General features: G+C 42.6%; 1 protein-coding gene across 2 annotated transcripts in view; it reads left to right on the plus strand.

Moving 5' to 3' along the window:
- Window positions 1-16,478, plus strand: part of glra2 (glycine receptor, alpha 2) — a 536,786-nt gene that overhangs the window by 388,380 nt on the left and 131,928 nt on the right. For both annotated transcript variants that reach the window (XM_070893913.1, XM_070893914.1), the window contains exon 7: window positions 7,233-7,447. In XM_070893913.1, the coding sequence (XP_070750014.1) occupies window positions 7,233-7,447 (215 nt within the window). The remainder of the gene's footprint in view (window positions 1-7,232; window positions 7,448-16,478) is intronic.

Below are 16,478 nucleotides of genomic sequence, written 5' to 3' on the forward strand. Positions count from 1 at the left end.
GCAGGCTTTAATGGACCCCCAAAACTTGCAGCAACTCTCAGTTAACCCTTGAATAATGCACCAACAGTAACTTCAAGGCTAATGTTTTGAACAATTTTAAAGATTCAATGTTATATATTTGCAGCTTAATTACAAATTAAATGAGCAGGTTATCCGGTTTACGAAAGGCGCTGTGAGTCTGCCAACCTGTTCTTTATAGACCTCTGGGACATATGTAAAGATTACAATTGGATTCTGTGGTTGTGATGGATAATTTTCTTGTCGGCTAGATGGAATCATGTAAACAACTCTAAATGGTAGCATAGTGATTATGTTGCTGGACTAGTAATCCAGGCCTGGACTAATGGTCCAGAGTTGTGAGTTCAAATCCCACCACAGCAGCCGGGGTATTTAAATTCAGTTGACTAACTAAATCTGGAAAAAAAAGCTAATATCAGTAATGATACTACTGGATTATTGGAAAATCCCATTTGGTTCACAAAGGAAAGCCTATACGTGATTCCAGACTCATAGCAATGTGGTGGGGGTCGGTAATTGAGTCCTGCGTCTCAGCCGTAAAATTGCGGTTACCGCCCCTCACAAGAAGTGGAGCGCAATGTTGCGCTGACACGTTTCAATGTCCCTACCCTTCTGTTCAAGTGCACTCTGCCGGGCCTCTGATGGCCTCCAGTGGGCCACCAGGGCAGCGTGGTGCCGAGGCCACAGCCCGGCACCCAAATGGAGTGGGGGATTGCACGATGGCAGCCCGGACCATGCCAAAGAAGCACAGAAGGGCCGACGGGTAAGGCGACTGGAAAAAAAAATGGCGACGCACAGCGCTCCCTATGTCTCCTTTAACTTCCTCCCCGCAAATGATGTCGACCTGGTTCAAGACCCACGAGGCTGCCGCTGACACCACTCGCAGCAGCCTCGTGGGGCGCTGGGCGGAAAGGGGTCAGTGCACGGCACTAAGGGTTCGCCGCGCATGGAGATGATGTCATCGCCGACTGCACGACAGTCCGGGATGCTACCGGTGGGCCGCAGCCTGGCATCCACCCTCCCCCCTCCACCATCCCACTCTCGGGCGAAAACAGTTTTGCGTCTCGTTAGCACCCCCGGAGACGCTAAACAGGGCAATTCAGCCCTGTTGACTCTTAACTACCCTCTGAAACTAGCCAAGCAAGCCACTCAGTTGTATCAAACTACTAGAAAAAATAAGAATAAGAATAAAACCGAACGGACCACCCAGCATTGAATTAGCCACAGGATTCGGACACGACAAAGGTACACCCAGCCCAGTCGATCCTGCAAAGCCCTCCTCACTAACATCTGGGAGAGCTATTCCACAGAACAGTCAAGCAACAGCCTGAAATAGTCATACTCACAAACGTCCCAGACTCCTCCATCACCATCCCTGTCTTGGCAGACCAACCAGAGGTAGCGGTACAGTGTTATACAGTTGGGAGGGAGTGGCACTGAGTGGCACTGGGAGTCCTCAGCATTGACTCTGTACCTCATGAAGTCTCATGGTATCAAGTCTAACATGGGCAAGGGAACCTCCTGCTGATTACCACCTATCAGTATCATGAATCAGTACTCCTCCATGTTGAACACCACTTGGATGAAGCACCAAGGGTAGCAAGGGCACAGAATGTACTCTGGGTGGAGGACTTCAATGTCCATCACCATTGACTGACTGCTGACTGAGCTGGCCGAGTCCTGAAGGACATTGCAGCCAGGCTGGGCCTGCGACAGATGGTGAGAAAACCAACACGGGGAAAAAACCTACTTGACCTTGTCCTCACCAATCTATCTGTTGCAGATGCATCTGTCCATAACAGCATTGGTAGCAGCGACCACCGCACAGTCATAGTGGAGACAAAGACCCGTCTTCACATTGAGGACACCCTCCATCGTGTTGTGTGGCACTACCACCGTGCTAAATGGGATAGATTCAGAACAGATTTAGTAGCACAAAACTGGGCATCCAAGAGGCACTGTGGGTCATCAGCAGCAGCAGAATTGTATTCCACCACAATCTGTAACCTCATGGCCCAGCATATCCCTCACTCTACCATTACCATCAAGCCAGGGGTCCAATCCTCGTTCAACAAAGAGTGCAAAAGAGCATGCCAAGAGCAGCACCAGGTGTACCTAACAATAAGGTGCCAACCTGGGGAAGCTGTAACACAGGACTACACGCATACTAAACAGTGAAAACAGTATGCTATAGACAGAGCTAAGCGATCCCACAACAATGGAGCAGATCAAAGCTCTGCAGTCCTTCCACATCCATTCATAAATGGTGGTGGACCTTTATATAACTAATGGGAGGAGGAGGCTCCATGAACATCCCCATCCTCGCTGATTGTGGAGCCCAGCATATGAGTGCAAAAGACATGGTTGAAGCGTTTGCAACCATCTTCAGCAAAAAGTGCTGAGTAGATGATCCATCTCAGCCTTGTCCTGAGGTCCCCACCATCATAGAAGTCAGTCTTCAGCAAATTTGATTTTTCCTTTGTAATATCAAGAAACGGCTGAGCGCACTGGATACAGCAAAGGGTATGAGACTCAACAACATCCTGGCTGTTCTGCTGGAGACTTGTGCTCCAGAACTAGCCGTGCCTCTAGCCAAGCAGTTCCAGTATACCTACAACATTGACATCTACCCAACAAATTTGCCCAGGTATGCCCTGTTCACAAAAAGTAGGACAATTCCAATCTGGCCAACTACTGCCCCATCAGTCTACTTTCAATTATCAGAAAAGTGATAGAAGGTGTTGTCGATAGTGCTATCTAGTGGCACTTGCTCACCAATAACCTGCTCTCCGATGCTCAGTTTGGGTTCAGGACCACTCTGCTCCAGACTTCGTTACAGCCTTGGTCCAAACATGGACAAAAGAGATGAATTCCAGAGATGAGAGTGACTGCCCTTAACATCAAGACAGCATTTAAAATACTTTCTATTCAATAGTTCCCTTTTTCTTGTAATTTGCACACCAAATGATTGCTTGCATATTCTCTCCATCACAAAGACCGCCTACTTCGACCTCTGTAATGTCGCCCTTTTCCGTCCCTGCTGCTGAAACCTTCATCCATCCTTTTGCTTTCTCTGGACTCGACTAATGCTCTCCTAGCTGCCCTGCAGTTTTTCACCCTCCATAAATTCAAGATTATGCTGCCCGTATTCCAACTCGCACCAAGTCTCGCTCAATCTTCACCCCAGTTCTCACTGACCTACCTTGGCTCCCGGTCTGCCAACATCTTGATTTTAAAATTCTCATCCTCATGTTCAAATCCCTTCAAGACCTCACCGCTCCCTATCTCTGTAAACTCATCCTACACTCCTCCAAGAACTCTGCACCCCTCCAACTATGGCCTCTTAATGCCATGGGACATTTTGCTATGTTAAAGGTGCTATATAAATGCAAGTTGTTATTGTTGTGTATTCACCACTTCCTTTGCTCCACCATTGCCAGCTGTCCCTTGAACTATGTAAGCCCTAAGCTCTGGAATTCCCTCCCGAACCCTCTCGGTTTCTCCCCCTCTCTCTCCTCCTTTAAGACACTTCTTCTTAAAACCTATCTCTTTTACCAAGTTTTCAGTCATCTGAACTAATATCTCTTTCTTTGGCTCAATGTCAGTTTTTAAAATCTGATTATACTCCTGTGAAGTGCCTTGGAATGCTTTGATATGTTAAAGGTGCTATATAAATACAAGTAGTTGTTATAATGCCTCTCAACTGCCTGCATGTGATACAATTACTGCATCACAGTGGTACATTGAGTGCAGCAGACTGGTTCACAATTGAAGAAACTCTCCACCTTTCAACTGTTTACTCAGGTGTGAATGAAGTCCTTTTACATCGCTTTAAGCATTTTTCTTTATGTAGAGCAAGTGCGCTACTCCTAAAATGCCTGGAGAACAAAGCTCAACCAGGCCTGAGCAGAATAATCAGCGCTACACCAGGAGTCCTCTCCATTTGTCGTAGCTCACTGAGCCTGACAGAACTGATACTGTGACATTAGTTCAGTGTACCTCTACTCTAGTGAATATCATCATCAGAGGAATTGGCTTGGAAAAATTACTCTACTTGGCACTATGAGGGAAGTAGGTTAGAATGGGCTGTTGAAATGACATGGTAACTAAAACCCCCAGGGTTAATGGCTATATGCACTGGTGTCAATGCTGCTCCATTATGCTGTCTGGGACAGTAATTCCTCCAAGCCAATTCCTCCAATTTCATCACCGTTCATTACCTAAACAAAAAGTATTGTCAACAAAAGGTTTTCAATATTTTATGCTCATCAAGTGAGGAATGTCATTGCTGCAAATGGAACATATTTCTACTTTTTGCTATTTAATTACCATCAGTGATATTGGGCTAGAAATTGTGGTCGGAGGCTTCCCGTGGGCAAATGCCTCCGAACCGCAAGTGAACTCCACACCTACCTGGTGCCTCCGTACCTTCGAAGACTGACGTCCCTGTGCCTTCAGGCATATGCCTGCGTAAAGACCCACATATCCCAGGGGTCCATGCGGTCCGCAAACGTCACAGGGATCACGTGGGTCAGCCCCACCAATCACAAAGGGGGATTCCCATTTTTGATATTTCAAATAACAGTATGTCGATATTTGATGTCTCCAAGATAAGAGGAGACTAATTGATGTCCTGTTACTGACTGTTCCATTTTTGATCGGGACGGAGGAGCGGTGAGAGATCGGGGCCCAGGAGCGTCATGATGGGGGCCCAGGAGAGGCAGGGGCCCAGGGGCAGCATGAGCCAATCCACACCGCGATCTATGGATAGTAGGAGCATGTATGCATACTAGGTCCGTGCAGCAGAGCTTGGTCTCCAGTCGTCTTGGTTAACCCTTGCCACTGGATCAAGACCTAGCTCTGTCAAGCCTGTGTGGTGGCTGGTGTGCAACGGCCACCCCACGTTAAAAGAATCCACGCACAGGCATCTTCCACCCTTCAATATGTAGTTCGGGATCTGGAATGTCAGGTCCCTCATTGAAACACCTGTGAACTCATCCCTTTTTGGTGTGGAAGCGGATCATCCTCGATACGAGGGACTGCCTAATACTGTATGGGGTTCCATTTATGTACGGAATCTCCATAAGCATAATTGGAATCCCCTAAAAATTACATTTCACAGCACTTAAATAAAAATAAATCATTGCATGTTTAAAATTAATTAAAATGCAATTTAATTAAACATTTAAAACAAAAATTACATTTTTTGGAAAAAAAAGTAAACAGTTTTCAAGGAGCCAAAAATAACCTAAATTAATTTTAAAGGCTTTTGTATGGTTAAATCATTTAAAGTGTTTTATTTAATATTTATTTAAACGCTTACGTTGGTAAAAGAAGGCCTTATGCCTGCATTTACCAAGCATAAAGCTTTTGTGGGCATTCGCTGGGCAGTATTTGGGCAAATAGCTCAACCCTGCACCAGCAGACGTCCATTTGCTGCGCATTCGTTCGATCTGTCAAGCTGAAACTTGATAGATCACAAATTCTGCGTTTTCGCGTATGCACAGTGCAGGCTTAAACCCGGAACTTGCAGGGCACTTACGACTGCATACGCTGTGTGTAAGCAATCATAGGCCCCAGGAAATATGGGCCATTATTGTGGAAATGCTTGCCGTGTTCCCCTCAAAATTTCTCTCTCTGCTACTTTAAGAGAGGCATTAACCCATTAATTGTAATTTTTACCTTGCTATGGCATTGTCAAGTACCACCAGTACATCCAGATCTGGCCAATAATGGTTTCGAACAGAACTTCTGATGTCTCCCTGTGAGTGATTCACAATTTAGTGTCAAATTAAGGCCAATTCTCTGCAGGAGAACCTGGTCCAGTGGGAACTCTGTTTGGGGCAGCTCCAACTCATTTCACATAGGGTCCCATATCTAACAGAATGCGCAGGATTCTAATCAAAACTTCAGTGTGAAAACCCACTGCATCTGGCTCATGTGGAGCTTACACACTGACCTGTTGGGCCGAATGGCATGTTTCTGTGCTGTAAAATCTCCACCATCTGAGAGACTGACTTCACCAAATTATGTGTGACTAGTGCATATTCATAGGCTCCAACTGCATGAAAAATCTGCACAAAAGGAGCCTAGCCACCAGTGCAATTAACTGGGAGATTGGAAATCCAATGAGGCAGCAACTCTTAAAAGGCTGCCATTCACCTTTAATGAGGGATGTTAAATTTTTAAGTTTTTTTTACCCTTTTTATTCTAGATTATTGTCACTCTCATATCTTAGGTCACTCTCATGGTTAAGTCCCAACCCCCGTACCTTTAAGAGTATCTAATTAAGTCTTAGGTAATGCGTCTGGGATGATGAAATAGTCTGTTTATTTAGCAATTGGATTTATCCTCTGGCCTTGTTTCTTTTGCTGAATCTGGGGAGCTATGTCGGAATACCCCTTTAGCCCCATGCGGCTCGCCTGGCAAATGTAAGTGAGGTCGGGGCCTCCAAATCATAGGGGACCACTTCACCTCCTGACTGGGCGACAATCCAGCAGTCAATAGAAACCCCTTGGAACCCCTGCTGCAGCAAATGCAGCAAAGGGGGAAGCTCATTCTAGAGTGGACAGCCACCGTCCATGTCAAAGCTGAGGTGGCGTGGAGAGTAGGTTGTCTCCCAGGTCTATTGTATGTGTAAGCAAATGAGCAAGAGGTAAATCTAAAACAGAACCTCAAAAGGATTCCCATCCTCAGCAATTAATGTGCTGCAATTTCCTTTGCAGCGGGAGTTACCAATACTGCTGGAAGTTTTGGCCAAAATGACACCTTCCCACATCGAACAAAATGAATGCATGTATATTCAGTGATGAGTCATGCGTAATTTGTGTTGCGGATGTCTCTCAACTAAGGAATGGGTTGTGATTACAATGACTTGCTTTACTTTTTATCCTCAACTGAACTGCTACTAATGAAACAATATTTGCCATTTCTTCTGTCTGTTTGGTATTCAAACGTAAAGCACACTGAGGCAATACTAACTTCCTAAATGCACTTGACAATACAATTATCGATTACATTTTTTATCTACTAACGCTCTTGTGAAGGGCCTTGGGATGTTTCACTATGTTAAAAGTGCTATATAAATACAAGCTGTTGTTGAAACATGAGTAAGATGGCATACCAAGGTCAATATAGAATGCTGTTACAAACATACTACAACTTTAAGGAAGTGTATCAAGTCTATCTTATTGACGCCTTTTTTTCTTTCACAGGGAAATTTACCTGCATTGAAGTGAAGTTCCATTTGGAAAGACAGATGGGCTATTACTTAATCCAGATGTACATTCCGAGTCTGCTGATTGTCATTCTGTCCTGGGTATCGTTCTGGATTAACATGGATGCTGCTCCAGCGAGAGTAGCTCTGGGCATCACAACGGTGCTGACAATGACTACACAGAGTTCTGGCTCTCGAGCTTCACTTCCGAAGGTGAGACATGGGCAGGCAATCATATACTACTGAATTCTCATTGACATATTATTAATTTGTCGATAAATTTTAGGTCTGGATCAGGATTGTACTTGGACAAGGAATTCTGATGTCTGCTTACTGCTAACCAATTTGCAATAATGGCTGGAATTTTCTTTACCTTGGTGGGTCCGTGGCGGGTCTCAACCCCATGCTGGCTCCATCCTGCAGTACAAAATGAACTTACCTTAATGGGACCTATTAATCCCACCCAGCACGTTATCCAGCCCAATTAGATGGAGCGGGTCTGGTGACGTCATTCATTACACATTTTCAGCCGGCATCCATCCAAGGGACACTGGCCACATTAAATTTTAAATTCAATCTAACATAGTGGATGTTGAATGTTTACTCTACAATACTATAATAAAAATTATACATGTGTGACAAAGAAATATTTAAATAAAATGATCATAAAATAATATGATTCCATCTACAAATATGATCAAGAACATAATTTAAAAAGTACATTAATTGGGAAGTTATTGGTGCCTTAGTCACAAATCTGTAGGCTTTTGCATCAGTAACTGATACAACTAAAAGATCTGTGTGTATAGGTAATATATAAAATTAAGCAGATTTTAAATGTAATTGTAAAGGAGTGGATTTACAATCTTACGCAAGTTCAGTGGAAGAGCTGCAGAATCCCTGACAAACAGTGTAAATGGTGCTTAGAATGTGTTTCTGGGATTTCTGTAGCTCTTCCTTTGAAGTTAACAATGGACAAGTGAGAGAACCTCTGCAGAAATTCACTGAAAAATAAAATTAGTTATATTCAGGGACTGAAAGTAATTTGAACCAGTGGAATGAGTGATGAGAATAAAATTGTTACAGTTGACAACTTGATTTAATGTGTAACTGGACAATCACACTATACTGTGAGAAAAACCTGAATGAAACAACACAAAAATGAACTTAAATGGTATATATCATTTTTATAGTCATCATCATAGGTGATCCCTCGAAACGAGGATGACTTGATTCCACCCCAAAAAAAGGGTGAGTTCAGAGGTGTTTCAAAAGAAGAACCCGAACTGCATGCTGAAGGGCGGAAAATGCCTGTGCGTGGATTTTTTTAACGTATGGTGGCCGTTGCACACCAGCCACCACACGGGCTTGACAGAGCTAGGTCTTGGTCCAGTGGCAAGGATTACCTAAGACAACTGGAGATCTGCTCTGCTGCACGGATCCAGTGCACACACATATCGCAGTGAGCTGGTCCATGCTGCCCCTCGGCCCCTGACCCCGAACTCATGCCTCCCCTAGGCCCCGATTACATCCCTCCACAGTCTCCCACAGCTCCCTCGCCCCGACCTCACCGCTCCTGCTGCATCTGTCCACACGCCGATCACCGACCTGGACCTTGCTGACGTCACTCTTCGATTTTTATAGTGCAGATCAATTCACTGCAATTACTGTACAGTTGGAAAGCAACAGCCGAGAATGGCCAGTGACAAATTAACATTTACCAGTGACTTTTCAAGTAGAACAGAATCTCCATCAACATGTTTTTATTTTGGTTTGTTTTCCATGCTGTCAAGTAATCAGCTGGAGCAATGGCTACAGAGCTCACGCCTCAGTAGACAGACATGGTTCCCAAGCTGGGTGAATCCCGTGACCATGCAGGAAAATGTAAAAAGTAGGGGGAAATGGCTCTGAAGTGCCAGTAAAGTACGTCATAATGATTTCAATTGGGTCACCCGCCGCTGCAGGACGGGTCAGCTCCACACTGACAGATGCGCCTGTGGGAAAGGTGTGTGGGAGCGAGTTGACAGCGGGGGTTCTCGACCCACTGCAAAAAATAAAACTTTCCCACCCGACCTGCCACTGGCCGCGCCCGCAACCGTAGAAAATTCAGCCAAATATGTTAATTCATTGACAAATATGGAGTTCATAGAGTGCGAAAGGGATGGGTTCCTTGAGAAGTATGTAACGGAACCAACCAGGGGGCAGGCTATCTTAGATCTGGTCCTGTGTAATGAGACAGGATTAATAAACAATCTCTTAGTAAAGGATCCCCTTGGAATGAGTGATCATAGCATGATTGAATTTCAAATTCAGATGGAGGGTGAGAAAGTTGGATCTCTAACCAGCGTACTAAGCTTAAATAAAGGAGACTGTGAAGGTATGAGGCTGAGTTGGCTAAAGTGGACTGGGAAAATATGTTAAGGTGTTGGACAGTTGATGAACAGTGGTGTACATTTAAGTAGATATTTCACAACTCTCAAGAAAAATATATTCCAGTGAGGAGGAAAGGGTGTAGGAGAAAAGAGAGCCATCCGTGGCTAACTAAAGAAATAAAGGACGGTATCCAATTAAAAACAAGGGCATACAATGTGGCCAAAACTAATGGGAGGACAGTGTTTAAAAGCCAACAAAGAATGACTAAAAAAATGATTAAGAAAGGGAAGATAGACTATGAATGTAAACTAGCACAAAATATAAAAATAGATAGCAAGTGTTTCTATAGGTATATAAAAAGGAAAAGAGTGGCTAAAGTAAATGTTGGTCCCTTGGAGGACGAGACCAGGAAATTAGTAATGGAGAACATGGAGATGGCAGAAGCTCTCAACAAATATTTTGTATTAGTCTTTACGGTAGAGGACACTAATAATATTCCAGCAGTGGATAGTCAAGGGGCTATAGGGGGGAGGAACTTAACACAATCACAATCACTAAGGAGGTGGTACTCAGTAAGATAATGGGACTAAAAGGCGGTTAAATCCCCTGGACCTGATGGCTTGCATCCTAGGGTCTTAAGAGAAGTAGTGGCAGGGATTGTGGATGCATTGGTTGTAATTTACCAACATTCCCTGGATTCTAGGGAGGTCCCAACAGATTGGAAAACTGCAAATGTAACACCCCTATTTAAAAAAGGAGACAGACAAAAAGCAGGAAACTATAGACCAGTTAGCCTAACATCTGTGGTTGGAAAGATGTTGGAGTCCATTATTAAAAAAGCAGTAGCAGGACATTTGGAAAAGCAAAATTCGATCAGGCAGAGTCAGCATGGATTTATGAAGGGGAAGTCATGTTTGACAAATTTGCTAGAATTCTTTGAGGATGTAACAAACAGAGTGCATAAAGGGGAACCAGTGGATGTAGTGTATTTGGACTTCCAGAAGGCATTTGACAAGGTACCACATAAAAGGTTACTGCACAAGATAAAAGATCACAGGATTCAGGGTAATATATTAGCATGGATAGAGGATTGGCTAACAAATAGAAAACAGAGAGTAGGGATAAATGGTTCATTTTCGGGTTGGCAATCAGTAACTAGTGGGGTGCTGCAGGGATCAGTGCTGGGACTCCAACTATTTACAATATATATTAACGACTTGGATAAAGGGACCGAGTGTAACGTTGCCAAGTTTGCCGACAATACAAAGATGGGAGGAAAAGCAATGTGTGAGGAGGACACACAAAATCTGCAAAAGGACATAGACAGACTAAGTGAGTGGGCAAAAATTTGGCGGATGGAGTATAATGTTGGAAAGTGTGAGGTCATGCACTTTGGCAGAAAAAAAATCAAAGAGCAAGATACTATTTAACTGGAGAAAAATTGCAAAGTGCTGCAGTACAGCAAGACCTGGGGGTACTTGTGCATGAAACACAAAAGGTTAATATGCAGGTACAGCAAGTGATAAGGAAGGCCACTGGAATCTTGGTCTTTATTGCAAAGGGGATGGAGTATAAAAGCAGGGAAGTTTTGCTACAGTTGTACAGGGTATTGGTGAGGCCACACCTGGAATACTGCATGCAGTTTTGGTTTCCATATTTACGAAAGGATATACTTGCTTTGGAGGCAGTTCAGAGAAGGTTCACAAGATTGATTCCAGAGATGAGGGGGTTGACTTATGAGGAAAGGTTGAGTAGGTTGGGCGTCTATTCATTGGAATTCAGAAGAATGAGAGGTGATTTTATCGAAACTTAAGATTATGAAGGGGCTTGACAAGGTGGAAGCAGAGAGGATGTTTCCACTGATTGGGGAGACTAGAACTAGAGGGCATAATCTTTAATAAGGGACCATCCATTTAAAACTGAGATAAGGAGAAATTTATTCTCTGAGGGTTGTGGATCTGTGGAATTCGCTGCCTCAGAGAGCTGTGGAAGCTGGGACATTGAATAAATTTAAGACAGAAATAGACCATTTCTTAAACGATATGGGGATAAGGGGTTATGGAGAGCGGGCGGGGAAGTGGACCTGAGTCCATGATCGGATCAGCCATGATCGTATGAAATGATGGAGCAGGCTCGAAGGGCAGTATGGCCTACTCCTGCTCCTATTTCTTATGTTCTTATGAAATAGTTTTTGGCATGTTAGGTGGGTAGCTATTAATTGGTATGCTGTGGTCTGAAAATTTAATTAACTGGGAACATTTTCTACCTAGATTAATATTAGACGTTCCAGTTTAATGCTGCTTCAGAATGTTTCTGTAATGCAGTGACAGGTACATGAATTGGCCCATGCTATGCTGAGTTGGATGTCGGATCATAGGTTCCTTTAATTGCAATTTACTATTTAGATCAGGATTGGTGTTAATTGGTATGCTATTAATGGGTGTTGGTTGTTTGCATCAGATATTTTATTAATTGAACTTGACTGGTTGGATAAAATATTGTTAAATTATGTTAACAGGTTTAATTTCAGGGGGGGAAGTCATAGCGGGTCCTCTGCACACTTGTGAATATTTAAGAACTTAGGGCAACGATAAACCTACCTCCATAAGCACGAATGTTATCAAGTTTGAGCAACAATAGAAATCGCCTTCTTTTCTCTCAGTCCATTAATCCATGTTCAGCCATTCCATATTTGCCTTCCTATTAACAACAAAGGAATTACATTTTCCATTATTTTTTTAAATTGAGAGACCTAAACAAGGATTATACTGCAGGACATCATCAAGGTTGAGGAGAGGATGAGCTAAATCAAGAATTAGTGGCAAGATGGCCCCAAACATGGGTTTTAAAAGGGTGCAGATTGTAGGAGGAAGGGAAGGCTTACTTGTATAAGTAGTTTTAAGGCCCTGGGAAAGAATAAAAGCAACAGGTGGTGCAATGAGCCTTGATTTCAATCGAGTCAGGATGCATTAAAGAGCTTTCAGGATGAAGCATTCGGGAACAAAGGAAGAACATTGAAAGGAGAACTGACCACATTTGGGTTTTTTCAGGTTTCAGTATGAATTTTCCAACCAAAATTACATTTCATAAAAATATAATTGTGACTAATAGAGTTCATTGATAGCCATGGCCAAATACCAAAACTTTTAAATGGGGGAATTAGAAAAATTACTTTGATCGCTTATCAGCAAAGCCATAAGTGAACCATACAGACCAGCAAGTCCAATGTTTGTGCTGATATAGCTGATTTCCACCAGGGTGGTGCTGCTATTGACCCCAGGCTAGGGAGGGGGATGAGCAGGAAGGAGTCCTGTCCTCTGTGATCCCTGCAGCAAAATACATAGATACAGACACTGGGAAAGGACAAGTTCAAGCCTATTTGTGATGCCCTTTGTGACCAAATAGCCTGCCAATGCACGCTGCATCAATGAAGAAAGTACACTTGGGTCTTCTTCTTTCATATGGTAGTAGCAAAGCAAATCAAATGTCAATATCTAAGTCAGATATCCGGGTCAAAGCTTCCGGTGTAACAGCATGGATATCTTTTCGGTTGCCGCGAATTTCTTCTGAGGGTATTTGCTCAATGATATGCTCCAGGATCTGATTAGGAGCACCACAATCGCATGATGGGGATGCTTTAATCTTCTGTCCAAGGAGAAGGTGGCAGCATGTACCATGACCAGTTCTGAAGCAGTTGATGATTGTCCACTTTTTGCAAGGAATGTTTGATCCTTCAGGTTGTACTGTGGGGTCCTCTATAAGGAATCCATTCCATATATCACAGTTCTCCCAAGCATTTTGCCATCGGTCATCAAGGCCGAGGAGAGATCACTGATGGGCTTCAGTGATGGTCCAAAATGGCCTTCTAAGTTTGAGACGGGTTAGAGGTAGGTTGTTCAAATCGGTCTGGATCGGCATGATTTTGCTGGTGTAGCGGTTGTATTCTCTGGAGACTGCCTATTCGCGGTGTAGGTGTGATGGTGCGATGTTAGCAAGCACGGGCAGCCAAGGTGTTGGTGTCGATAAAAGCGTGCTGGTGATAATTCTTGGGTGAAATGTTGGACCATGTTTGAAAACAAATCCCAGTATGTCAGTCCCTTCAGGTGAGCAGTCAACAATCTGAAGGGAAAATGTTTTGTGTTAAATGAGGATTTGTGTACCTGCCATCGTCTCGTTAACCCACAAATTATATGAAACTGTCAAATTGTCCTCCAGATTCCCTTTATATTTCATAAGACCCTACACATTTTATAGGATATAACATTTATCCTACAGGATCTAGTTCAGGTACTTATAGTGCTGGAAGATTTTAGAAGATGAGAATGTTGGAATGAGAAATGGCAGTCAGCCCATCCAGATCATTCTCTGTCAGGTCCTGTTACAGAAATTGCTCTGACCATTATTTTTTTAATTATTTCTTACCGTAAACCAACACTTCTTAGTGAACGATGCATTTCTTCAAAATGTTATACCAAAACAAAGATGGTGCTTACATTGTGGAACTGCTCTCTAACCTTCCACAGTTACACTGTCACTCCATTGGAATCGAATCTTTAAACTGAACCTGAAAATAGTTTCTACCGAATGAGCCCAGTTTGGATTCAAAGCAATGTGCTACGCACCCATATATCATTATTAGTGGATTCGGCACAAACATATAATGGTGCGTACATTGTGGTTCTGATCTGACGAGGAAAATAGCATGATCTTCCTGATGCATTTGGGAGCATGGATTTATAGAACACTGGTGAGAAAGTTAAAGCTGCAGACCAAAAAAAAGACAAGCTGTGAAGTAATTAATTCCATAAAGTAGGATTATTACACATGTGAGACACGCATTACAGCCATATGAGAAATGTGATTTTTAAAATCTATTAAAAATTGTATTCTTGCAGTTATTATTATTCTCAGTGACGCAATGATGCTCCTCTCCCTTGCTAACAATATTCAATAAATATTAAATGCATTAATCAAACACAGCTCAGGATTTTTTTTTCTTAATTAAAATCAGATCAACAATCTTGAAACAGTTAACATGCCACAGAACTCATTTACAGATCCTCGAATTACAATGAACCGGTAATATTAATGTTGCTGTTTTCACAGCATTGAGATAGTATTGTTTTTTTGGAGCAGAAATCCCGGCCTCCCCGGATTGTACGGAGTGTGTATGGACCCGGGAAGGCATCACAAAAACCGGTTTTCGTCGGCTTTTCCGATCTGTCAAGCTCTGGCTTGACAGATCACCCATTTCCCCACAGCCAGGACAATCGCATGGGCAAGATTGCCGTATTTATCCATCTCTTGGCCAGCAAATGTCCTGTAAACTCTTGCGCCTGATAAAAGCAGGTGCATAGCCTACTTTTACCAGTGTAAGAGTTTTAAAACATACAAAAACATATAAAATAAAATTTTAAAAACATGTTTTAATGTTAAAAGCCCTGCCCACTAAGGTATGTTTAATTTTTAACCCTAATTACAAAACTTAAAATAAATCGAAAAAATATATATATTTTCTAAGACATTTATTAACTTTAATTTCAATTAATTTTAATTATGTGAGGTGTGTTTTTTAATTATTATTGTGTTTAGTGTGTTTTATTTTCATTAATAGCAATGAGAACTCGTAGATACAGAGTTCTCATTGATATTAATGAGAATGCTTTGGAATCCTTTACCTGATTGGTTGTACAGTCACACGTGACTGCACCATCGGCGTTGGAACCTGGAGGATGGAAGCGCGCTCTGCAGCGTGGGAACAGAAGGCCTCCCCACCGGAATCCGGGACCACCAGGTAAATTCGGAAAAATTCTCTGGTCGGAGGCGTTCGTTCGAAAGAAGCCCCCGATCAGAATTTCAGAGCCATTAATTGTAATAAATGGAGTATAGGAAGTTCTGAAACCTTGCTCAAGGCATATATTTCAATTGTACTGCACTGATAAAAGCCCTGTGTGTTGCAGATTACCTACATAAAGACCTGTGTACCTGCAGAGTACCAGGATCAATTCTCAACTTGTGGATTCTAGATGATATTATTTTTGACTCCATTATGAAACTATTGATTTTATCATTAAGCTCACCACCAGAGTATGAATTTTTGTACTTTCTCTTCATTATTTCCTGTTTAATAGTTATAGTATTGGATGACAGATACTACTTAGTGTACCCCGAGTGTAATATAAGTACCTTTTTCCTGTCTAACCCCTTCCCACCTCATAGCCATGGCATTCCACTTGCTGGGAGGGTGGCAAACACCTTTCTCTCAGGCCTTTCATGATGCCACACTTTAACCAACTTTTAGGAGATGCTTTGGTGTTTCATCTGATAATAATTTCCAATAGGGAAAATCTTAGCTTCGGCTTGCTGCATTTGCCTGACAGTACGGTTAAATAGGTGTTTGTATGAGCTTGGCTAGGGCACATTTAGCTAAAAATTCCACCATGCATTGCATTTACCCAGTGGTCAAAATCAAATACCCATTATGACTTTACATGTGTGATAAATAACAACAACAACAACTTGTAATTATATAGCCCCATTAACACAGTAAAAAGTCCCAAGGCGCTTCACAGAAGCTTAATCAGACAAAAATTTGACACCGAGCCATATAAAGAGATATGAGGACAGGTGACCTAAAGCTTGGCCAAAGATATACTACATAGAGGATTTTTTAAACCATTATTAATTCAGGATTTTACTCTGCATTCAGATTGCAACCTTGTGAAGCACTACCTGCATGCTAAACTGCAATAGCAGCATGCTATAGATAGAGCTAAGAGATCCCACAACCAAATAATCAGGTTAAAGCTCTGCAACCCTGCCACATCCAGTCATGAATGATGGTGGACAATTAAGCAACTCACAGGAGGAT

The sequence above is a fragment of the Pristiophorus japonicus genome, chromosome 11, assembly GCF_044704955.1.
Source record: "Pristiophorus japonicus isolate sPriJap1 chromosome 11, sPriJap1.hap1, whole genome shotgun sequence".
NCBI lineage: Eukaryota > Metazoa > Chordata > Chondrichthyes > Pristiophoridae > Pristiophorus > Pristiophorus japonicus.